General features: G+C 42.7%; 1 protein-coding gene across 2 annotated transcripts; it reads left to right on the forward strand.

The window, feature by feature from the left end:
• Positions 1 to 24,335, forward strand: dop1b (DOP1 leucine zipper like protein B). 2 transcript variants are annotated; one of them, XM_013264244.3, is made up of 38 exons: positions 1 to 216; positions 4,158 to 4,335; positions 4,789 to 4,970; positions 5,057 to 5,227; positions 6,525 to 6,714; positions 6,830 to 6,928; positions 7,591 to 7,714; positions 7,822 to 7,931; positions 9,362 to 9,473; positions 9,564 to 9,684; positions 9,808 to 9,927; positions 10,091 to 10,199; positions 10,432 to 10,668; positions 10,756 to 11,066; positions 11,145 to 11,548; positions 11,635 to 11,906; positions 13,238 to 13,390; positions 13,554 to 13,654; positions 14,426 to 14,616; positions 14,732 to 16,319; positions 16,435 to 16,534; positions 16,635 to 16,826; positions 17,080 to 17,202; positions 17,290 to 17,424; positions 17,520 to 17,575; positions 17,687 to 17,791; positions 17,971 to 18,037; positions 18,119 to 18,278; positions 19,488 to 19,570; positions 19,656 to 19,765; positions 19,843 to 19,992; positions 20,440 to 20,501; positions 20,708 to 20,836; positions 20,940 to 21,076; positions 21,165 to 21,220; positions 21,311 to 21,454; positions 21,564 to 21,696; positions 23,270 to 24,335. In XM_013264244.3, exons 2-38 carry the CDS (start codon positions 4,198 to 4,200, stop codon positions 23,522 to 23,524), a joined length of 6,930 nt encoding a protein of 2,309 aa, XP_013119698.1. In that variant the 5' UTR covers positions 1 to 216; positions 4,158 to 4,197; the 3' UTR covers positions 23,525 to 24,335. The 2 variants fall into 2 exon arrangements, 1 of the variants encoding a protein (XP_013119698.1); XR_003216778.1 differs by having other exon boundaries at positions 2 to 216; positions 21,564 to 22,235; positions 23,270 to 23,407.
• Positions 24,336 to 25,547: the final 1,212 nt, after the last annotated feature.

Here is a 25,547-nt window from a genome sequence, read left to right on the forward strand (position 1 = left end):
TTCTGGATCAGCTGATCTGCCATAGGAGATCCCCGCCCCGTTGCGAGACTCAGCCCTGCTGCTCCGGTTGTGGTTGTTTTCACGCTCACATCCTTTTTTTTCTGTGAGCGGCTTTTGCCTGGAGGATGCACCATCAGGACCGGACTGTCTGCCGCTCGTGTCTGAGTGCTGAGAAGCGAGCGTGACCCCGCGCATCTCGTGCTGCTTTCTCTGTCGGTGAGTCATTCATGCACCACGTAGCTAGCTGGTTTTGTTTGCGGCGGGGTTTTTTGCTTTAACACTATGCGCTCTGTTATTGTAACCAAAGAAACCCTAACCAAAGAAAACAAATGTGATTTTCCTGTGACGTTAGGAAAAATAGGAAAATCCTATTTTTAGGATTTTTATCTGCTTACCTGTGGGGAAAAAACGTGTCTGACTACTCTTTAATATATTTCCTAGCCTGTGAGGTAGTGATAGTATCATGCAGGTTGTGGTCTGAAGTCGTGCTGTTACATAATCTGTAGGCTTTAATGCTACAGTGTACTTACAGGCTAAAGGCTGCTGCAGCCAACTGTTATTTGGCCACATTTCGTGCTGCATCCACGGCCTCTTTCATCATCATCATCATCATCATATGCGCCAGCACCATCACGTTAAAGCCTGCTGTGGCAGTGTTGGTGGTGGTGTTAGTCAGCTGACGGGGCTTGTTGTGTGCCTTGGAGCGTGCGTCCACCCTCAAAGCACACACACTCAAAGCACACACACTCAAAGCACACACACTCTTGCTCCTGTAGAAATGCACGGGTTTATCACACTTGCTGTTTTTGCCGATACTTAGAATAAGGAAGTGATAATTTAAACTTTGTTGTGCCCGGCCTGCACAATTTGGTTATCAAGCTGTCACTTGTGATTCTCTAGAATGCTTTTTTTTCCCCAGTCGCTACACACACACACACACACACACACACACACACACACACACGCACACAGACACACACTCAGGGTATTTGCAGGCAGAAGTATGACTAAAAACATGTTAAACTGGTCAAAGTGTTTAGAGTTATTTGTCTTTTAATTGAAACCCTTCTATATAAGTTCTGTTAGTGGGGAGAAAAACCCCCACTTTGAAACATATCATCAGTCCAATCCACCCGTGACAGGGATGATAGCCTGGATTTTACAAACAGTGCTGGTTTCGCGAGTAAGCCTTGATGAAAGACTGTCTAACCTCATAGTTGCCGTGGTGCTGGTGCATAGGTCAAGAAAAGTCTTTGTGAACAGAGTTGACATGTGTCACGTGCACGTGTCATTGATCACACATACACACTCATGCATGAATGCTCTGGGTATTTTTGAACCGGCTCTTCTTCAATATTCATAGCACATTACAGTTAAAAAAAACACAAAAAGAAGATGTGACCCCTTTTTTTTTAGATTAATACATGACAGCCTGTATTTTCTTGTCACAGATGTACACAATGTTTTTATGACCAGCAGTAAGAATCCGCACTACAGAAATTGCAATGTCTGAGGTCATTTAGCAAACCTGGCACCACTGCAGGACACTATGTATTTAAAACGTGTCACTACTTTTTGCATGACATTAGACTGATGGAAGATCCTATGCTGGGGGCACTTTGCATAGCGTTTTGGCTATGCAGAGGGAGGCAATTGTGGGAATGCACAAGGACAGTGCATTCCTGCATTCCATTCCACCAAGATGATCTAATGCACAGGTAGAATTACAGTTATTTGAGAAGTTTGCTGTCACTCCGTTTCCTGTTCAAAGTTCACACAGAAGAGGAAGAGTTCAAAATACAAACAAACATTGAAGACCACAAAAAGCTCAGATGAGAAGCACAGACAATGGCTGCAGTGACTTCAGTCTTTTAATACTCCGTTCCACATATTTTTGTGACTGTTCCCAAATTACAGTACACAACTATAATATGTAGACGCTGGTTTGTGTTTGCATGTTCTCTCTGTGCCTGCATATATCCTCCACAGTCCAAACACTCTTATGTTAGGCTAACTGATGACTCTAAATTAGCTGCAGATGTGAATATGGACAACAGAATGGTTGTCTGTCTCTGTGTTAGCCCTGTGGCTGAGTGGTGATCTATCGGGACCAATTTTGCGAAAGGGCTTCATGAGAAACTGGGACTATTGTGGAGGGCCACACTGATAAGGTGAGCTCAGATCTACCCAGTTTCTCATGCGGCATCTTGGAAAATTAATTGCCCACCGCTGGTTCTGGGTCAAACACCCCCACCGTTCAAACCTAAATTGGATAAGATGAGGAGCATGGGTGGATAGATGAATTCACCAGTTTCATCCAAGAGCATTTTTAAAGAGACCAAAAAAGGCACAATTGAAAGATTTGGGTTTTGTTTGTTTTTTGCAGTTTAAAGAAGAAATGCATTTTTAGCTTTATTAAACTAATTGTAAAAATCACCAACCAGGGGGTTTTTTCTTTGTAAGGCCAAAACTTCAAGGATGACACCAATATTTGTATATGTAGGATAAGGTTTACTCATTTTTCAAATCTATTGGCCAGTTAGCCTACACACGTTTGTGGAGGGGCCAGTGTTTTCTCTTTGTCTGTTGTGTGTATTTTTTTTTTTAATTGGCTAAATGTTCAAAGAAGAGACTTTAAAAAGTTTTTATTCTTTGTTTCCAGAAATTAATTTAAATATGGGGCAGTGGGTTTATTTAATAGCCTTACACAGTGAAGACTCTGTTGTCCAACAACGTGTAAAACACTTTACTGATCAGAACGAAGTATGAAGTGAAGAGAAGCCAAAATGTAATATGCCCATATCCTCCTGAGAACCGAGGAAAGGGGAATCTTCCCATTGAACTGTTTTTGTCATTTCCTTCCTCTTTGGAGCTAAAAAAAGCCACCCAAACACATGAGATATCAATGGAAAGCCCAGAGTGTCCTCTATTTAGTACATCAGGACTTAGTAGGGTGGCTCAAATAAGTCAAAAGATATAGACAGAAAAACAAACGTCAATTACAGAGGACATAAATGAGTAGGCTCGTTGTCAGGACGATATGAGAAAGCAGGGTCTCAGGTGATCACGGCCTCCTCTGGACATGAAATAACCTCAACTCTTTCACATCCTCACTCACTCAGTCTAGAGCTGGGTTTGTCTCTTTTTCACTGGTGTCCTTTTAATATTCTGTTGTAGGCAGAGTAGTATTGGTAGGCTTTAACATTTTGTCTTTTATTAGATTTGAATTCTTTCAATCAATTCCTACATTTTTCTAGGTTATAAATCTGCCAAATGACATGTGATTTTCCCCGTGGATGAACTGCCGTCCTGAGCATGTGCTCAGGAGGGTGTTTACAGTGGTAAAGCCCTCTTAGATCAGGCACAGGGAGTCCAGATGCCCGTGCTTCTCTAATCCTGTCTTCCTGCTCCCCCACCCATCCCTTTGTTTAGCTATATCTGAATACATAATATGCACACGTATTCACTAGCCACTGTCTTTACCTCAAAAACAAAGCAGGTAATAACTGGGCTTTACCGGTGGAGCATTAATCAACCTAAGGGCCAGACATTTCCCTCAAAAGTTGGTGGAAACTGAAACACGGCTAAAAGATGAGTGTATTTATTCAACAGGTGGTCCAAAATCAAACTCTTAAAAAAAAAGAAAATCTTAATCTTCCTTTGTGTCTGCAGGCCACTGTTTGCTAGCAAGTTTTCTGTGCTGAGCCTAAAAGCTAAGCGAGCTGCAATGTTGCCCCGTTTTTATTTTGCTTCCCCAGAGGCCCCAAAATCAATTAATGCTGTTCTAAATTTTCCTGTAGACAAGAGAGACGCAAAGTGCATCTCTTTGTGTGTTTTTAAGCTCAGCTCTTTGCTTGTTTTTCTGCGGCTGTGCTCGCAGGGCTGCACAGTTCGTGTTAGAAAGAGTCCTCCTCCTCAGACTGAGAGACAGGTCAGACAGCCAAACACTGAGCAGTCATGAATGAGGGCATTTGTCTTCGTTGCCTCAGAGCTCGTGTATGTCAGTGAACAGAGCTAATTGGATAATTTTATTTGGAATAAACAAGCCTCAGAGGCTGAGGACATCCAGCAGGTTTCACACACATTTATGCTGCTACTGTTTTTTTTTTGTTTTTTACCTTTTTACCTCAAAAACTCTCATTTGCCATTTTTACCAGAGATATTATGCTGATGATGCTGGGATCAGACTAAAGTATCATGGACCCTGAGGAGTTGGAACTTCAGAATGACTACCGTTATCGTAGCTATGCGGCAGTCATCGAGAAAGCGCTGCGAAACTTTGAGTCTTCGAGTGAGTGGGCAGATCTCATCTCGTCCCTGGGAAAGCTCAATAAGGTACAGTCTGAATGTGCAGAGATGACATGCTTTTAGCTTCTTTTTTTTCATGTCTTCCTGGTCTTGACATTTTTGGTTCACCTCTGCTACCTGTCTTTCAGTTCCCTATAGTTATGCATTAGTTCTCATTTCCCACATAAAAACTCTCCCTGTGTGTTTAACAGCTTTATAACTAGTAATAAATGAGCTACTGTCCTTTTTTTCAGTACAGCAAGATGTTGACTTTGGAGTGTCTGTGTGTGCTGATGTCGAACAGTTGGAATGCGAGGGAGAAATTTACCTGATCGATTTAAAACTGTAAATGACTTTAAGCACAAAATCCTTTTTCTGAAGTGTAATCTGTGTGGGGGTTTAGTTTAGTCGTCGTGTTTTGACAGGTTCTCACATTTCCTCTTAACGGTGTTCTCCGTCATCTAAAGAGTTTTCTTATTATTTTCTCTGCATTTGAAACAGGCCCTACAGACTAATCTGCGATACTCCCTCCTGCCCAAGAGGCTGATCATAGGGAAGCGTCTGGCTCAGTGTTTACACCCGGCCCTGCCCAGCGGTGTACACCTCAAGGCTCTGGAGACCTATGAGGTCATTTTCAAAATCATTGGCACAAAATGGCTGGCCAAGGATCTGTTCATTTACAGGTAGAAAAACCAAACCTTTGATGCTTAAAGAAAAACATAAAGAGTTCATAAGTTTACTTGAGCCTGTGTGTTTTTGTGCTTTTCAGTTCAGGATTGTTCCCACTTTTGGCCCACGCAGCCATGGCAGTAAAGCCCGTCCTGCTGACGCTGTATGAGCGTTACTATCTCCCGCTGCAGAAGGCTTTGCTGCCCAGTCTTCAGGCTTTCGTAACAGGTCTCCTACCAGGCCTGGAAGAAGGACTGGAGGTCTATGACAGGTACGTAACATAAAAAGACAGTTTATTATGACTGAATTCCACGTATGCTGTTAATACCTGCAAGCTCACCAAATCCAAAGATGAAACTAGAAATTCAAGACATCCCTTTGCACCTGTGTGGGTACAAGTCTAGAAAAAAGTACTGTTCCAAACACTGAATACAGATTGATTAGTGAAGGAACAAAGACATTTTCAGGGTTTTTCATGGTGTTTGTTGTACCACACATTTTGCTTTTAAAATGGAACAGCATTTATCTGCCAAACCAACCATCCAGATCTGGCCATCGTGGCGAGCCCCGTGAATAAGGTGGTAGCTTTAGTATAATTCTGGAATTATGTTATGAGATGCTATCAAATATTTTACAATCATAAAGTTTTTAAAAAATGAAAAAGAACCCCATATGTGATTTAAGTTTGGTTGTTGTTCCTTAGAAATTTCCCTCCATGTGCAGCTGTTCACCGCTCCCAGCGCTCCTGCTACATTTGGATCACTGCCTGGAAGTTCCAATCTGATCCCTCTTTAGGAACAAATTTGCAATTCATCCATCCTGCATCCTGTTCATAGTTTTCTGGAGACACCAACACAATCATCACTAACCACAGTCCCTCACAATTTTATATGGATACCTGTGACCGTCTCCTTTTCTACAACGTGAGATTCAAGCTGAACGTGGTCGCCGTCCCGATACAGCGGATCAAATCCAGCATGGGTCATGAAAAACAAATAAATAAATCTTTAAGTACTGATCCAAAAATGGCAGGAATGCTGAAAGTGGTGAGCGCAAGGATGGCTCTTCAAAAAAACAAAACAATATAAAAATTAAGTAATTAAAGTTTGCTCTTTATGCATGCTGTCATAACACTTTTGCTTCTCAGCTGAGATGCTGACCTAATGCAGTAGAGCGAGTCCTCACTTTACCTTTTTTCTGTTTGCTCACTCAGACATGCATTGTCAACATTTCAGCTTTAGCCTAACCATAAATGCCTTTTTTATTGTTTGTTTTGCACTAATGTACACAGCACTGCATGTAGACAGGAAAAACTGTCAAAAATTATTCAGGACTTGCAGCAAAAGTTTCACAAGTGAAAATTATGTTCTGAGTCACTGGGATCCACAGGACCGTGTCCTGACTAATCATTCTTTCTATACTCAGTCAGTGGATATCATTGGTCAGCACTGACAACCCACTGACGTGAGATCACTGACTGCAGTGTAGAAGTATAGATTTATAATTGTACGTGTTGCTTTGTGCGTGTCACTGAGTCATCTCCACTTTGTGCCCTTCTGCTTGTCAAGGACCGATGCTCTGCTGGTCAAGTTGTCACTGCTCGTGGGTCAGCAGGTCTTCTATGGTGCCCTGTGGGGGAGCATGCTGGTCACCCCTATGGTGCGGCTGCCTGCGTCCGTCTTTATAGTCACACATTTTGACCGCATGGCCTCACTGAGCCAACAAGCGTACATGCTAGGCTACGATCAGCGCGTAGTGGTGAGTGCCTCTGCACACGAAATCCTTACTTATGGCTACAATTCATGTCACTTTTCTCCCCTTTTATTTTTTACAATTCATGTTACCGAATGTCTGAACTTCTTTCTGTCTCCAGGTGAAGTCACTTTGTCTATCTCTGCAAGATTCAAATGCCTTGGTGCAGAGGAACACACTTGAAATCCTGCTCTACTTTTTCCCATTTGCAACATGCCTGGTAGGCACTCCTTGTGTTTTGTTTGTTGTTGTTTTTTTTTACTTTATATCTTTAACACTAAGCAAACTAAGTGCATTTATTATCCTAATCTAAGACCCGTTTCCAGTTTTATGTCCAAAGAAAACAATTTGTTTATAACCAGGCTTGTTTCTATTCATTATCACAGCATTTTGTGCACCAGTGCTTAACAGTCCGGCGAGACAGTCAGTTAATCCAGTTATCTAAACACAGCAAGCACGCGTCTGTGTCGTATTCATTCTCCGTTCACTTGTGGAAAAAGCCCATCGGATGTTGGCATTTTAGTGATTTGTTTTTCCTTCCAAATAATTAAGTTGAAATAATTGAGTTAAACTGTAAAACATGATGCTCCTTTATCCTCATGATCCAGCATTGGCTGAAAATTTCAAGCATTACAATCAATGAATGTTTTCATGATCAACACAGATGTAAGGCAAAAACAAATATATTAGATTTGGGGTTGGGCGGGGGGGGGAAAGCCAGCGTGAACTGCACCCTGTGATGTCTTTTTCGACTTTTCAGACTCTAAAATAAAAGACAGAGCATACCAAAACATGTGTATCATGTTCGTGGTAATACTGTTATAGTATTAGGACTTTTTTGTTGTTACTTGGCTAACTGTGCATCTTCCTGTTGTTGGCTAGAACCCAGCAGAGCCCACCATTGCTTTGAGCTTTGAAGACATGATCACAGTCGTCTCTGCAGCCTCACTCACGCTGCTCAGAAGAGACATGTCCCTCAACAGACGCCTCTACGCCTGGCTTCTAGGTCCTTGTCATCAGAATATACCGGAGTGAAAATTCATACATACAACCGTTTGGCAAAATTTCCTGGTTCACTTATACTTTTCGTCTTTATATGTGTGTCGTTTCCAGGGACGGATATAAAAGGAGGGATGGTAGCTCCACATCCCGAGCTCTCCACCACCATGGAGGAGCATACAGCATTTTACTTCAGCACCTACTCCAGGGATTTCCTTGTGAAGGTAGCTAATGCATTTAATAGCAAATAGGCACAGAAAAAAACATCAAGAATACACAAAAAATATTGTATGCATGTTTGCGTTTTAGTTTAAACATCAAATATATGTTTCTGAATCCAGTAGCTGGTTTACTTAGACTAAAGTTTGGGGGTAAACAAAAATAAACAGGTGGTGTGGATGTTTCTTACTGTACCACAACCATATCACAAATTACATCTAACCATCACTGACCGGCATGTTAGGTCTTGTGTTAAACAGTTTTTTATGGAGTCTTCTAAAAATGATTGCAAACAGTCCTCCACATAACTTCTGTTTAACTAACTGCAATAAAGCAGATGTGTAGTGTATTTTACAAACTGTAAAATAACCATAAATGAGAGGAAGTTACTCATGAGAAGGAAGCAAGAATGAGTACAGAGTGGTTGTTTGACTGTTTTATGGAGGTTTAGTAGTTTCAAACTGCTTCTGCTGGTACACCGCAGAGATTCCTGTAGTGAAACTTGGAGCAAAGTTGTTATTTACATGTGTTGAAGGTCTCACTCGGGTGTGATTTCCCCTTAGCCTGATGTATAGTACTAATAAAGTCATGAGCCACCGAGTCAGCTGAGGTCAATGTTACAACTGAGACTGAAACTGTGTTGGAGTTTTCAGCACTGAAAGGAAAGCAGGAGTCCATCATCTAAACAGACTGTTTTCTTAGTCTGACAAGTAGGATTGTATTGTAGTGGCCTTTTTGGGTTTTTTCTGGTTATGCATTTTAAGATTATTTTACATTAAATATTGAAGCTAAGTGGCACACCTGCTCATGCCGTGGTTTGTGAGAGGGTGAATACTTAGAAGTAAAAATAGCATTTATACATTTGTATCATCTTTACTTCATCCCATGTGTTCCCAGGAGGAAAGGAACAAAAGGATTATACAAGAGAGACTGAGGATATTAAGCAGTGTAACTTACTTAATTTTAAATGAAAAAGTTATTCAGTTCATATCTCATTGAAAATGATGATTCAAAAGCAGTAAATGATAAATGTGCTAACAGGCTTCACAGGCTGTTACAGCGCCATGCGCTTCCTGAATTATTTCAAGGACAAAAACCACTTTTTCCATGCGTTTTTACTCTTTTCCCCTCAAATTGCACCCTGGACCATCCTGTTCCAGAGTTTGATATAGTGAAACAAGGGGTGACAGAATAAGAGTAAGAGATACTGCGGTTTATCTCTGACATGACTTGATTTGCAGGTCACATGTTGTTCAAACCTCTCACTAAGTAGCAATAACATATGTGTTCTCCATCAAAGAAAGGTGTGCGTCGGTTAAGCATCTGCTTTTTCCCACATGACTTAAACAGGTGAGGTAACCTGTTTAAACTGTGCATCAATAGATGTTTGTCATATGTTTCTCTAAGTCTCATTTGTTTATGTCTCTGACTTCAGGCTCTGATTAACATCCTCAAACAGAAAGATGTGAATAGTGACCCGGAAAATGTGACTAGTTACCTCAGGCCCTTTCGCATCATTATCAGCCTGCTCGATAAACCGGAGATAGGTAAGGATCATGTGTCCAGTACACAAAAACGTCGAAATTCTGAATTACTTTATCGGCCACTTATTTGATAATAGTCATATTTCTCCTCAGGTCCGCCTGTCTTGAGCCGTGTGTTGTTGGAGGTGGTCCGAGCTTTCTACAGCTACTGTCGAGAAATGCTGGGAGAGGAAACCATCACCAGCTCAGGACTCTCAGGCAGCCAGCTAGCTAGGTAAGAGCAGTAACTGGTAAAGCGCATGAACTGCATGTTCACTGCTGATTAAAGAGCATGTGACAAAACTTCAAATGCCCAGATGAATCCAAAAACATGCTTTCTTGTGTTTTCCCTCCACAGTAAGATAAAAGAGAATAAGAATGCATCAGAAATCATAAAGACGGTGAACATGCTCGTGAGTTCCATGAACAGCGAATATCTGTGGGAGTACATGACTCGACGCTTCTGCGCCTCTCTCGGGTACGAGGATGACGCCGAATTCTTAAATGGGAAATTCTAAAAAGCCAAAGGCTGAGTCAAACAAATAACAAGTGCCAAGATTATATGCAGAGTGTATGTGAAGATTTCTTCTTTGCTGTCCAACATCACCTTACAAGGATCGTTGTTTCTCGCTCTATTCCAGCAACAAGGATGACCCACCAACGCCTCCTGAACAGGACCGCAGTCATCCCGCTCCCTCCGTCTCAGAGATGTCCAACCTCATCATTTTCCTGCTTGATGTTCTTCCTCTGGTAAATGGCACAAACATCTGCACATCATTGCTGATCTAGCTCTGTAAGGCTGTCATCAACAGCTCAGGGAGATGTGATCTGAATTTTAGATCAGAGTCAGCATCAGCCAGTAGGTATTTTAGAACTGATTGGATTATTTGCCAGAAATTCACTGAAAAAGCAATCGCAAGTCAGTCTCACGCATACACCCATTCATAAACAGCACAATCATCATGTTTGTGCTTTGCAACAGGAGCTCCATGCAGACATCCAGTCACATTATCTCCCTGAGATGCTGGGCACCATGCTGCGAACCCTGTGCAGTCACATCGACGCTGTTTGCCTGGAAGACGTCACACAGGGACTGCGCGCATGCTTCAAGGTCCTCAGTAAGATCCAGATGCCTGTGGCTTACATGGATGTTGAGGCAGCGGCGCAGGCAGAGGAGACAGAGTTACAGTCACTGAAAGAGGAATCCGCAGAGACTCAGGTTTGGGATCCAAGATATTGTGTCTCTTTAAAAATTACACCCGTGAAGTTTGACTGTGCCTCATCATGTCAGTTATACTCTGTCTAGGATAAAGAGAATGAAGGAGAGAAAAGCGGCTCCCCCGGTCAGGCTGACGGGAATCACGAGGATGAAGAGATAAACAGAGATGGAGCCGTTGAGGCAGAGACCGCAAACGGTGTTTACCCAACACTCAGGTCTGAGGACAGCGGATTAGGCATCAGCGCCTCACCCTCAGAGCAGCACCTGCCACCAGGGGTCACGATGGGGATTGAGGAGAATGGAGTTTTCAAAGAAGGCGAAGGAGTGTGGAGAAGGGGGGGCAGTATAGACACCATGGCCCAGTGTCTGCAGGACATCCTGGCCTTCATAACCACAAGGTGAACATCTGAGCCGGTTGTAGTCTAAATGATCATCACGGGCCGCTTTTATTAACTGTGATTTCTAAATATTCGCAGATACTTGTTGGTGCAAGTGGAGGATGTCAGGGGACCAATTGAAGAGCCTCATCCTGACCTACGTGCTTCCTCTGTGGATCAGAAGTCTTTGTTGGTGAACGTGGGTGGGCGTGAAATCAAAGACAAACTGACGGAGCTGTTCACGCCAAATAAACGTAAATCCCGTTCCTCTTCTGACACCCGGGTCACAGCAGCCTCTGCTGAGAAGAAAAGGGATCATGGGCATTCAGGGCAGCTGGACTGGTCAGCCGGTTATATGCCCCGCAGCAAGGCAGAGATCTCTGAGGCCTGTCGACAGGCCTTCATCGCCACCTGCCACCTTCTGCTGGAGTGCACTACCTTCCCCATTTACCTAAGTGAAGAGGAGACTCTAGCTCTCCACACAGACATGTTTGGTAACACAGGTCAGCGCATAGACGTGTGTGTTAATACCGCTGTCAGTTATCCTACAAAGAGGGATAAGTGACTAACAACTCTTCTTTTTCAACAGGTTATCAAGTGGACAGCCTCCCAGTGTGGCTGAGGTCCTTAATGACTCTGTGCTGCCTGTCCAGAGACTACAACATCCAGCACACTGCAGTGGCTTCCCTACTGGAACTGATCAACCACTCCCAATCCTTAGCACTGGTTATTCAGGACAAGCAGAGACGCTACCAGAGCTCTGAGTCTAACCCACTGAGTGGGCGGCTGCAGATGGTCACTGTGCCACCCATCTACCCTGCCCTGCTACGCACCATAGAGGAGGGCACCGACTTCTATCAGGTTAGAACAAGATTCGAATGTATGAAAACCTAACTTAGCGTAAATAGGCCGATTTACATTATAAGAAAGTAGGAAAAACAGATGAAAGATCCTCAGCAGTAAAAGTATTATTAAACAATTAAAAAGGCAAATTTATAAATAAATAAAATTGCAAAAATAATGAAATGTATTCCAATTCCATGCCATGAGTCAAATGAAACAATGTAAGGCATAGTAAGACAAGACTGAATTAGACTTCATTTGCATGTGTTTTTATGTTACACCAACATCATTCAAGTTGATGCAAAGTGTTTATTATTAGCTACCAAAATCTCTGTAAGGGCAGCTGTGGTGAGAGGAGGAAATGTGAAGGAAAACTTAGAGTTAAGAGAATAAACTGCCTTCAAGAAATCTGCTGGATTTGAGTGAGATAATTGGATAAACTAATAATAAATTACACGTGTTCATTTGTTTCTAAGCTGCCTAAATGCAACCCAGTAGCCAGACTCCCCAGTACAGAGTGGTGTTGCAGAGTCAGTTTTGTAGCAAGAAGCTTCGAGGTGCAAGTACTTGCAAGTGCAAGAGCTTTTCCTGTGCCCGTGTGGGTTTCCTGTGTATGCTGGCATCCTCTCGCAGTCCAAAGACATGCTTGTTAGGCTATTGGGTCATTGAGTCAAACTAGCTGTGGATGTGAGGTAGAAGTGCATATAATAAAGCACTGTGTGAATGTATGGGTAGCTTGTAGTCTAAAGCTGAGTGACTAGAAAGGTTCATTATGAATGCCAGTCCATTTCTGTTTTCATTACTTGTCAACACTGCAGGCTGTATTTCTTTCTTATGTTAGGAGTCCCAGGTACTCGAGCTCTTCTGTGCTCTGTTTTTTGTTTTTGATTTTTAAGCCATGTGCTTATCAACCTTTGATATTTTTTTTTTAAACTGTGAGGCAATTCACCATCATGGATCTCAGACGTATCACAGAAATGTATTAATTTCTATCACACTGCATAATTACTGCCTGCCCGATGATGCACTGATGGATGTGTTTATTGAGGCTTTGGATGTGTACAAGACTGACAGTCAACTGCTTTCAAAACAATTACGTGGTTTTTAAATTTATATACTCGTACTGAGTTGCCTCTGACATATGTCTTCCATACAATAATAATTAAGACTAAAAATAACACTGAAACCGATACAACTTGAACTCATTACAAAATACAAAACTGTGCAAAGTATCTGTAATCAACAGATAATTCAAGAAGCTACCCTCATCGAAACGTTGAATGAAATTCAGTCTAATCACCATATCATCAGCACGTATTTTTGGATTCTTTTTGCTCGTTTTTACTCAGAGGGTGTCTCGGGTGCTGTGGAGTCAGCTGGACACGGAGAGGAGAGAGCAGCACATTTCCTGTGTGGAACTGTTCTACAGGCTGCACTGTTTGGCTCCATCAGCATCCATCTGTGAGGACATCATCTGTCAGGCACTGTTGCACAAGGACAAGGTATCTGTGCCTGCAGACCTGCTTCGCTGCATTTTTTTTTCCCTTCACATATTTACATTTTTATCATGTTTCAGTTGAACTAGCTCATCATGCAAATGCGCCCGATGGACGATGTGACAAGTTGAGCAAATAAGTGGAAGTTTTGTATGTTTGCTTTCCTCAGGCAGTAAGGCTGGAAGCACTACACCGCTTCACAGTGCTGTGGCACCTCACCCGGGAGATCCAGACCAACAGGACCATGTCCCTCAGTCGTTCCTTTGACCGGTTAGTACATCGGACAGAAATAGTGGATGGTTTGATTATAAATGGTCTGGAAATAGGTGCTAGTTCAAAAGTGGATTAACCTGACACTCTTTGGCATCAACAAGGTTGAGAAAAGTAACAGTTAAACAGCATGTAAATACCGCTGTGGAAGATCAGCTTGAACATTGGCAGTTTAGTTTTTCCCACACAGTGTTTACACAGCCACTGACAGCTCCCTAATGTGAATATGTAATGCAGCACGATGTAAAATATGAGAGTGTGGTATTAGGTGGGAAAGCTGTACAGTCTGGGATCCTGTTTGTTTGGATTTCGTAAGTTTTCTGTGAGTCATGTGGGTGTTGATGTTGAATTTTTTTTTACATTCTTGCATTCTTATGTGTAAAATATATTGTTGTTCAAGTGCTCCTGCGGTTTTTAGTATGGTCGTGTGCCAAATGAACTTGAATGATCATAAGATTTACTCAATTAAAAGAGAGAGGCTTGCAGTTGATGACAATGATTAACTGTTTGAGTAATGGTTGCTGGTGGCTTCCTAAAGAGGACCAATTATGTTCACGTTGACGCTCCATGCTTTTATTCTGGAAGTCTACTAGAGCAGCTTTAGATGATCGATAGTTCAAAATTTTCCTTATTTAACTTATACTTGGTTGCACCCACTTGGTTTACTTCCCTTCCCATTCCTTTCCTCTGATTTGCTGCCCCTTTGAAACAAAGTTTCAAACATAGTTTCTTACTAAGATTCTGAAATGCATGTTTCTTCCTGTCTCTTAGCTCTCTCTGTGTGGTGGTGGACAGTCTGTGCTGTACCGATGGCTCAATAAGTGCAGCAGCTCAGTGCTGGCTGGTCCGGGCTCTGTCCCTCAGTGATGTCATCCGGATCCTGGAACCTATTCTGTTGTTGCTGCTGCATCCCTCCACTCAGCGCTGCTCCATTCAGAGCATCAAACAGAATGTTACTGCTGGTAAGTGCGTTCTTCAGCATGTGTTGTTTTGGCGATGAAATGAAACCTTTGAAGTTGGTCTTATGCTTTTGGTCCTGTTCATTTATGCTGAGCTAACAAGTCCATCGTTTTTAAGGTAATCTGAAGATTTTAAACAGCAGAAGTCGAAGCTCAAGCAAAACCTCAGGATCAGCGGACACAATGGCAACAGAAGTCACCACCTTAAATGTCCTGAACATTGTGGACCGAGAGTCCTTGTGGGCAGAGTTGGACAGCAGCCCAGATCCTGCAAAACCACCGGACAGCTTAGTGGCATCCAGGAGCGAGAGTGAAGAGACGGAAGAAGGAGAGGAAGAGGACGGAGAGGAGCAGGAGGAGGCTGAAAGTGAACACACTGAGTCAGCTGACACCAGCGGTGCTCAGGTATCCACAGAGAACACCAGCTCAAGCTCGACTCCATATCCCAGCATTGAGGAAGGAGGCATGGTCAACGGGCTGCGGAGGGTTGAGTCCGGGCACACGCAGGCATCTGATTCACTGTCAAGTGAAGATGAGGAGGACTTGGAGCTGGAGGCCATGGCCAAGTCTCGCCTGTTAAAACAGGAACGCGAAAAGAGAGAGGCCATCGACTCCCTGTTCCGCCACGTGCTGCTGTACCCTGTGGCAGGCGGTTGGCGCCATCTGCTCCAAGGCTTGGGGCTGCTGGACAGCTTGATGAGGAGCAGTGCTGAGTGCCCTCTGGTGGATGCTCTCTCCTTCACCTCGCTCGACACGAGCTCCGCTGCACATTTAAACCTGGTGTCTAACCTTCTGCAGCGTCACCAACAGGCCCAAGATGGCAAGAACTTCTACGGCTGCCTCCTTTCCCCTTCCTCCACTCCTTCCGCACCCCCGTCCCTGCTCATTGAACTGCTGGTTTCATTGTGCCTGCGATTCCTTCGCTCTCATTACCCTTCCTATCTGAGCCTGAGTCCCCTTGACCTACAGGGCAACAGAGAGGTTCAGGTGAAAAGCGTGGCGGTGTTGACCCGCATTGTGAACCAGCTCTGCTGCACAGCGCGAGGACAGGATGCGTCCAATATGGAGTCCATCCGCAGACTCCTCTCTGATTGTAAAGTGCAGCAGTATGCTCTGCTTACACTTTCTGCATCTATGTACATTAGCCAGAGGGGGACAGACAAGGGACAATCTAAAGGTGTGGAGCTGCTAGAGGAGCAGGGAGGCCTGTCGGAGGAAAGTCTGGTGAATCTCGGGACAGGAAGTGGACAGGAACAATACCCATTACAGATGGAATTGCTCAACCTTCTCCAGGCTCTAATAGTCCTGGAATACCATGTGTGGTCAGGTAGAGCTGCCTCAACAGCTGGGCCGGGCGGGACACCTGGCCAACCAGGGGAGAATCGTGAATCCTCACCTGCCAGCACCCCCCTTGCTCGCGAGTGGCAGACTGCAGTCCTTTTCCAACAGTCTATCAAAGCAGCCCAGTACGTCCAAAGCCACCCGATCACAGCCCAAGGGATGTTTGTTTCTGCTGCAGCCAGGGCTCTGCAGCCACAATACGGCTATGCCATGCACCCCCACTGGGTGTCGCTGCTGTGCTCCTCTCTGCCATACTTGGGACGTTCATTAGGCATCATTGTCACTCCGCTCATCAGTCAGATCTGCAGAAACCTGGACGAGCTTGTCAAGCTGTATGAGCATGATGGAGGAAAGACAAACCAGAGGTAACCTAAATACACTTTAACAGGATATGATCATAGGAATTCCTAGAATGGGTTTCTGAATATTAGTTGTACATTTAATGCAACATTTTCTTTCTTTCTTCTGACTTTTTATCAGTCTGAGTGGTAGGAAGGAGAACATTGCCCCTGATTACCCACTGACTCTGTTGGAGGGTCTAACCACCATTACACATTATTGTCTACTGGACAACAAAAGGGTAAAAAATAGAGCACTTACATAAACACAGATACAGTATGTACTTCTTACATCTACGACCACTTAATGCTCATTCTGTTTCCTCTCTGGCTTTCCGTCAGTCCCTCGTAGCCTGCGACCCTGTGGATGTCCGTAACGCACGCAACGCTGTGATTGAGGCGCTGCCGCAGATGCTCAGTAGCATGGCATTGTTATGGGGCGTGGTCATGAGGGAAGAGTTCCAGCGGCGCGCATCGGACTCTGGCCAGAGCAGCAGACACACTTCTACCTCTGTTTATTTCAGAACGACCAAGGTGTGTATTTGCTGTGTGACACATGGAGCATGTGCATATTTTGAAGATTTTATACTAGTTTTATTTTATAAAGGTCAGGCTGGGGAAATTGGCAATAGTCGTAAGCTTTTCTGTGCAGCACTGAGTTTCATTCTCAGTGTTGGAACTATGTCAACTGTAGACTGCATCATCGCAGTCAGAGCTCTGTCATTAATGCTGCATGTGTTGTTGAAGAAGTCATGAACTCATCCAGTCACAATGTTGCCATTTTTAGGTCTTGCGGCAGCGGATACTGGAGTTCCTGCTCCCTCTAACTGGTCAGTATGGCGTTCAGGTAATGGCGTCACTTGGAGTCGTGTGGAGTAACAGGAAGAGTAAAAGGAGGCACAAAAACAAAGTAAGACCTGCAGTGTGCGTGGAAACGATGAAAGGGCGTTCATATCCGAGTCGCTCGGTGGCAGCTTCACACTCTGTTCTCCTTCAGGTTTTGCCCGTAGCCAGCGAGTCTCGTCAGACCATCGTGGAGATGGTGAAATCACTGAGCACTTTGCACACAGACACTGTCCTACATTTGGTCAAAGAGGTGGTGAAAAAACCACATCAGATCAAAGGAGAACAGGTACAAAAACACAGGTTCATGGAAAGACGTTTAAGATTTGTAATTTGTACATTTCTTGAATCGTTTTTTTTCTTTCCCATTTTTCTCTCCATCAGAAGTCGACACTTGTCGATATCCCCATGTTGCAGTTCAGCTTTACCTATATCCAGAGGTATGAGCAAGAAAATAGTTCAAGTACAAACCAAGGCTTTATATATATATAGATCAGAAAAATGCTCTAAAAATAATCCCATTTTGAAACCATCTCTTCTTCTCTACATAGTATTTCAGCTCAGGCTCTGCAGGAAAACATTGCACCTCTCCTCAGTCTGTTGCGGGAGTCTGTTCAGCTTAACCTGGCCCCCCCTGGACATTTCTTACTGCTGGGGTCAGTTCTCATCTTAACTTGACTACCAGTAGTATTTATAACATCTTTTTAAAAGTAGGATTATTAATTCTCCCACAGAAACTGATGTAGATGCTTCGATGTATTAAATCTTGTTCATATTTAACTTGTTTGAGTCAGTTGGGATAATTTGATGTTTAGTAACAGATTCTCTCTTGCAGAATCCTGAATGACTTTGTCAACAGGCTCCCTAACCTGGACAATAAGAAGGATACTAGAGATCTGCAGGTGAGATGCAGTGTGCTAAAGTGAGCTGTGGATTGACTCAGTAAGCAGGTGCAAGTGTTTAATCATTAAATTGTTGCACAGGAGGTGACTCAGAGGATCCTTGAGGCAGTAGGTGGGATTGCAGGGTCATCTCTGGAGCAGACTAGCTGGCTCAGCCGTAGCCTTGAGGTCAAAGTTCAACCTCAAGTGTGCCCGGAAGCTGATGAACCAGATGACGGTGACGGGGATGGCGACCATTGTGGTAACTTTCTTTGACAAATGCATGCATGTGTCACCTTGGCTGTAATACGGCCATTTGCCCGTTGCTTGAGGAAAGTTAAGACATGGGTATAAATGCAGGCCTCAGTCAGGCTGGACCTAGCAGAGATTGCTAACCACCATAAAATAAGCTTGAGGCTGTTGTGTTCACAATTTGTTAATTTCTTTTATTTGTTGCATTTCACATCTGAATGTCCTTGAATGTCTGAATGTCCCAAGCCCAGCTTCCTGCCTGAATGGGCACATTTCTTTGAGGTAAAGGGGGGCCTATTATAATTTTCTGCTTTTATTAAACTGAGTAATCGTTTAAACTCAAATGGCATCATCGTTCAAAATCTATGGGAGCAGTGCAGACATACAGTAAATGTTATATGGGTATTTTATTATCAGTCTATATCCAGTTCAGGGCCACAGGAGGGCTACACCCTGTCAGCAGTCTTTCAAGGAGCACTTTTTTTCACTTGTAGATAAGTTATCTAAAGTTCAGTAGCAGGACCACACTCCAAACACTCCCCTTCCTTTTGTATCAAACTTACCCCACATCTCTGTTTGTTTTCATTTAGAAGAAGAATAGCCCTTTATTTTCCTTGCACATGTACAACGAAATTGGGTGGGTTGGTGTATAATCATTTGTCTACAGGCTGTTCAAACCAAGCAAAGAATGTGTTGAGGTCCTCTGCTGTCGGAGGTTTGAGGGCTCTGGCCTTTGTAGTTAGTGAGAGTTCTGGTACCTCTCCAGGCCCTCTCTCCTCCTCCTGTAGGCCTCCTTGGCCTGTTTGATGCCCCTCCTCGGGTTGGCTCTGGCAGTGCTGTACAGAGTTCTGATCAGACCCTGTACTTCACTTGTCATCCAAGGTTTTCAGTTAGGGTCTCCAGGTCCTGCTGTTAAAGATGAACCAGTCTGTCAGATCAGAACAGTCCTGTAGTTGGAGGAGAGCATCATCTGGCCATGTTTTAATGACTCAGGTGTTCGTTTTTCTTTCACATTACGGGCTGCGGTCCACGATAGCGAATCATTGCTTGAGGGTTCTTGTCTACTTCATTTTGAACTTTAATACTTTAATACTGTTGTAACATTGATTTGCCATTCTAGGTCCAAAGCACCCACATTGTCAGGCGTAGTGGCCACAGCACCCACACACCTCTTAGTACAGCTGACAAACTATCTTGCTGTTCTTTCTGTCCTTGCCAGAGTCAGCAGCTCAAGCTAGCACCATGGTCTCCTCTTCTGCTCCCTCAGTTTACAGCGTGCAGGCTCTTGTACTTCTGGCTGAGGTGGGATTTTATTTGTTATTAAATAAACAGATTCATGGTTTGCATGTGCTTCAGGCACTATTTAACACACTTTCTAACCATGTAGGTCTTGGCACCGCTTCTGGACATGGTGTATCGCAGTGACGAGAAGGAGAAAGCTGTTCCTCTCATCTCACGTCTCATGTACTATGTTTTCCCCTACCTGAAGAACCACAGGTAACTTGCACAATGTTAACACCTTTGGTCTCATAGGGCTTAATGGAATCCTTTAACTTTAACTTTTTCTCCTGCAGTGCCTACAACATGCCCAGCTTTGAGGCGGGTGCACAGCTTCTTAGCAGTCTGAGTGGGTATGCCTATACCAAAAGGGCCTGGAAGAAAGAGGTCTTTGAGCTTTTCATGGACCCCCTCTTCTTCACAATGGATGCCTCTTGTGCACACAGGTTAGTAATATTTGTGTGTTGGATGTCAATTTTTAATACACAAAAGTATTTACTTTCACCTTGAGATGCCCCAGTAGTGTCATATAACAGCTATGTACTTTTTATTGCAGTACAGTTTTTTTGATTTTGTATACAAAGCCTCAAGATGTACAGATTCAAAGGTGTGGACCTAGGCAAGAAGATTTCAGCAGATTTACAAGGGCAAACCTTAATTCTAACTACATGTAGACTTTCCTAAGACTTGAAACAGATGCTTAACTTTGCATCTAATTCAAAGAACATAAAAAAGGTTGGATTAATTTGAAAAAACAAACTTTTCCCTTGTTTAAATTTCATGTGATTGTTAAAGCATTCAATCTGTTAAAAGTTTGAAATGATATTACACATAAAACTTTGACATCACCAGCCTCTAATGTCTGCTGCTTGCCTGTTCCGTGTTTTCTGTAGTTGGAAATCCATTATTGACCACCTGCTGACTCATGAGAAGACCATGTTTAAAGACCTCATGAGTGAGTACAGCCTCCAGATGTTGTTTAATTCTGGAAAGACACTGAAAGTATAATAGTGAAGCTATTGTGTGATAAAAGAGTTCAGGACACTCAAGGATTCAAAATAATGTGCAGACACAAAAAAATATGAACAGTTTCACTTTTAATAATGTAGTTTACAAATTTAAACGAGCGCTGTTATAAATCTGCATTTCTTTGCACTGCAGGCATGCAGAGTAGCTCCCTGAAACTGTTTGCTAACGCTGACCAGAAACCCATGCTGCTGAAACGCCAGGCGTTTGCAATGTTCAGCGGAGAACTGGACCAGTACCACCTCTATTTGCCCCTCATTCAAGGTTAGCTGCTGTTACTGGATATTTTGCAAATTTAAAGGTGATCAATCTCAATCTGACTCAAAAAACAAGCATTAAACTGTTGTGTTCTTTCTCTTCCTTCTAGAGCGTCTCACAGAGACTTTACGTATGAACCCCAGCCCTGCTGTTTCAGCCCAGATGTTCCTGATGTTTCGTGTTCTCTTGTTGCGGATTTCCACCCAGCACCTGACATCTCTTTGGCCCATAATGGTTACAGAACTGGTAAGAATTAATTTCTCTAAGAACGTGGATTAATACATGGAGCAAACTGTGTTTAGCATCTATTTCCTGTCTGTCTCTGTTTTTTCAGATTCGCACTTTTACACGTCTGGAGAAGGCTCTGCAGGTGGACAAAGACAACTCAAAGTGGGTTAATTGTTGTATTGACAAATTCCTGTTTCATTCCACCTTTTTGAGTGTCTAAAAACTTTGCTTTTCTTCTTGTAAATCACCAAGACTGGCTAAAGTGGTGCGTGGAACCCTTGACAGAAATGGACAGGTTAATTTCTCCCAGGCAGAGTTGGACATGTACCTGTCAGCCTGCAAGTTTCTGGACACCTCGCTGGCTTTTCCCCCAGAGCGGATACCACTCTTTCAGATGTAAGAGAGGAAATTTTAAAGCATGCTTAGATATTTTGTGAGATTAACTAATAATTATTAATGTAGTCTGTTTTTGACTAATTTGCATGACTATCTGTTCATCACACAGGTATCGCTGGGCATTTGTCCCTGAGGTGGATGTAAACCGCTACAGTGGGCCAGAAAATACACTGATAGAAGGTGAAAAGGAATGCATACCACACATTGTGAGAGTACTAGAAGGAATACAGCAACGCTATGGGGTAAGAACAGTCAATGTTTCCCCAAATTCAAGTGTTTTGAACTTTTTGGAGTCAAACACTCATAATTAGGGTCACTAGAATGGAGAAAAAATGGAACAAGATTATCATCTTCCTCCAGCATGCAAGGAAGGCAGGCCTGCTTAAGCCCGCATTATGTTGCATTCTGAGTTAGCATGTTCCAGAAAATAACAAGGGAAAAACAGGATTTGTTTTGGTTCTTGGGAGGGTAGAGCCATGCAGGCATCACTACCAGCACAGCATTTTTATTTTGTGTGTGTGTGTATGCTTAAAAATCACATTCATAAATAGAGCCTGATTAGTGCTCTGCATATAGCTTATTGAGTGAGTCAAAAATGCACAACATTGGCACTACAGAATAAAAGTTTACAGTTTTACTGCTGTTTACGTTCTCGGGGTATTTTGGTCTGTTCTGACTTTCCAAGAGGGAAATCCAAGTTGAGGGTGTGTTCCACAAAAAGTTTCCGACATTCGACTTATTCAGGAATGCACCATGTATACTCTGTTGCAGACATGGACAGGTGAGTAGTCATTCCTGTTATACTTCGTTGAAGTCCAGCGTCTGTGGTGCATGCATAGTTGGTGCATTGTAATGTAAATACACAAAAAATAGGCAGGCACACAGACCGTCACACATCTGATGACGAAATTTATGTCATAGTGGGACCTGAGCAGACCGTAACGGATTCGCCGATGTAGAACGTGTAATCCCTGCTTAACGAGTCATAAGCCAGGTCACAATCACTGCCTCACAGTTCAAATATTTGTGGTCTTTCACACCTCCACTTTTTCCATGATTTTCATAATAACCATTCAGAAATGTCTCTTATGTTTCTTGAGTAAGCACACAGTCTCACAAATCTCAAACTTGGATGTAAATGCTGTATGTACAACATGATTTCGAGTGGAACAGTGTAAAAGCACAAGCAGCAGCACATTGTTAAACATCATTAATGAACAGATGGTGGGCATCAGCTTCTTGACGGAGCGTCTTTATACTCCAGCAGCAGCACCACCACATTCTGTAGCTTTAGTGACAAATATCAGGCCTGCTTTGTAGCTTTTTTTTTTAACAGGCCAGTAACGCTTTTTTGGTGACGCATATGCATGAATGACAAAAGGGCTTTGTCACCTAGATGGCGTTTGATGTTCTGTCTTGTGGGCAGCGGGGCTCATGAGTGCAGATGCCAAAGTAACTCTTGAATTGGAGTTTTTATCAGGAACAAAGTTCAAATAATTTTCTAAATCTGGTGACCACAACAAAACCATACAGGCTTACTATGTCGTCCAGAAGAGAGCTGTGTTAAATAACACAAAACATGAAAGGCACAGTTGTAAGAGGAATACAGAACAGGGGTTAAAAGTGCCTCACAATTAGTGCATTAGTTTCTCAGAGTTGAAAATCAAAATCGCACAATCAAAGTGAACATTTCAGGGAGGAGGTTTACCTTAAACTTATGTTATCTTATTTTAATTTAAAAAATAGTTTAATAGAAGCTATTTGTGATGTTCAGTCATCTCACTCTGATTATGCTTCCCTGTTGCATGATTTCAGACACTGGATGAGCTGAGTGAGGAAACTTCTACTGAGCATTTGGAGTTCCCCCTCCTCCCTCAGCGCTCCCTCTCCTCCATCACCCAGCTGTTGCCTTTCCTTCGCACCCTTTTTCATTCCTTCCAGAGCCCTCCCGCCTCCAGTGATCCCGCAACCTACTTCCCTGTTGCAGACTACCCACCCGCCAGTTCACATGCAGTCCTGATGAGGCTGGAGCACATCACAGAAGAAGAGTTCCTCGACTTCATGAGCTAGAAAGCCTTTCATAACCCAGCCATGCAAGCTGAATATGTAAAACAGGCAGAATCAGTGATGACGATGTATTGTGAACTAGGAAAAAAAAAGGAAATGTTTTGAGATTTTGCTTTTTAATTTCACTGGAAAACAAAGGGATGTTATTTACAACTGTCGTTTTTTTGGTATCTAATATGATGGTACTTAACTGTTTATGGAAAATAATTACAAATAATTGGAAAATTCTTCTTTCTCAGCGATTCACATGAGACTGTCCCATTAGCATCTTCTGCTTGCTTTATGACTAAAAACAATTGCCATTAATTATAATAATGGAAACCAACGTAAAGTTACCACCCACGGTTTTTATAAAGCATGCATAAAATAATAATGATTGTGCCCGTAAAGATTATTTACGTTTTGCACCCATAGGCAGGTTCCCTTATGAATAATCTTAATGAGTAATACTGTTCATTTGCATAACTGGTTAACTTAAATCTGTAGTACAGCTGTACACAGGTCTCTCTGACTCAAGAGAATGTAAAGACCAAATGTCTCTTGGTAAAAATTCATAATAAGTTATGCTAAGAGTTTTATTGTTAAGTTACTGAATGTGCTTTGTGTATAACAGGGAAATAAACTCTGGTTTTGCTATTTTTGGTGTTCAAGGGAAATTAGCCTTTCTTTGCAGTTGTTCACTGAAAGTTTTTACAACTGACCATTGTCTTCTCTTTTTCCACAATGCTAAATGTTTAAGTTATTTTGAATGTTTAAAACACCAGGTCAGGTTTTAATTTAGTGAAAATAAAATTGAATAAATTAAACATTAAAATTGAGTGCTTTATTTATTTGATAAGATAAGACTTTATTGATCCCACGACGGGGAAATTTTTGCGTCACCTCAGCTCAGGTACAGATATCAGAGGGAAATACAAAAAAAAAAAAAAAATACAAATAAGTACAATCAATGAAAAAAGTAAGATAATACACTATATACAATGGTAGCACACACAGTATAATACACTATGGTAGTCAAAGGAGTTTGCAAAGAAAAGCGTCTGGACTTCTTTAAGTTGCTTGAAGACGTTTCACCTCTCATCCGAGAAGCTTCTTCAGTTCTAAGGTCAAATGGCCGAGAGTCCCAGATTTAAACCCAGTGGGAGTATCCCACTGGGTTTAAATCACACAAAGATCACTACTCTCCTCAGTGACAACACCACCTACGAAGCCTTAAAGCGAGACCCCACAAGCAGCTACAAAAAGAAAGTTATAGCTTGCCTTCAAGACCTTGAAAAGGACAAAATCATTGACCGCATTACATATCACCGCCTTTATCCAGGGGATGCCATACCCTGCATTTATGGACTTCCTGAAATCCATAAGGAAGGGGTCCCACTCAGACCCATAGTCAGTAGCATAAACTCAGCCACTTATAACCAGAGATGGGCAGTAACGCGTTACTGTAATCTGATTACTTTTTTAAGTAACGAGTAATGTAAGGGATTACTATTGCAAAAACGGTAATTAGATTACCGTTACTTTCACGTAGGAACGCTGCGTTACTGCGTTACTAAAACCGTGATTTTTTTTGCGAGAACGTCTCATGACAGTGACGTAAGCGAGTGCGACGTTCGTGACAACAGCTATGTGCAGATCATAATATATTGAGTGCGGGACAGAGTGTAGCATGCAGCGTTTAAAGCGTGGAAGTACTGACCTTATTTTGAGTTTGATTCCATAAAAAGTGACAAAAACATTAGTGTCCGTTGTGCGTGGGAAGAAAACTTCTTTTTACAGCGAAAAAACCCCTAAACTTCCAAGCAAGCACCGAGTGTACTACGACGTAATGTGAAATTCACAGAGAAACTCGCGGATTCTTCCACTGACCGCTGCGGCACACCTGCACCAGGGTAAACCTCCGCCTAACCCAGTCCTGCTTTACAGGTGAAAATAGAGCAACAGGACCGCTGAGTCTTTGATTTTATTTATTTTCTGCTGTGTTTTACTTGGATCTATTTGAAAGAGTGAGTGTAAACACAAAAAA

This window comes from Oreochromis niloticus, linkage group LG16 (assembly GCF_001858045.2).
Source record: "Oreochromis niloticus isolate F11D_XX linkage group LG16, O_niloticus_UMD_NMBU, whole genome shotgun sequence".
NCBI lineage: Eukaryota > Metazoa > Chordata > Actinopteri > Cichliformes > Cichlidae > Oreochromis > Oreochromis niloticus.

Bases quoted from the DNA above. Each gene is read 5' to 3' on its own strand.
- dop1b (XM_013264244.3), top strand. From the start codon at position 4,198: ATGGACCCTGAGGAGTTGGAACTTCAGAATGACTACCGTTATCGTAGC. The intron at 9,474-9,563 runs GTAAGGATCATG...ATTTCTCCTCAG, and splicing joins GCTCGATAAACCGGAGATAG to GTCCGCCTGTCTTGAGCCGT. The intron at 11,067-11,144 runs GTGAACATCTGA...AAATATTCGCAG, and splicing joins CTGGCCTTCATAACCACAAG to ATACTTGTTGGTGCAAGTGG.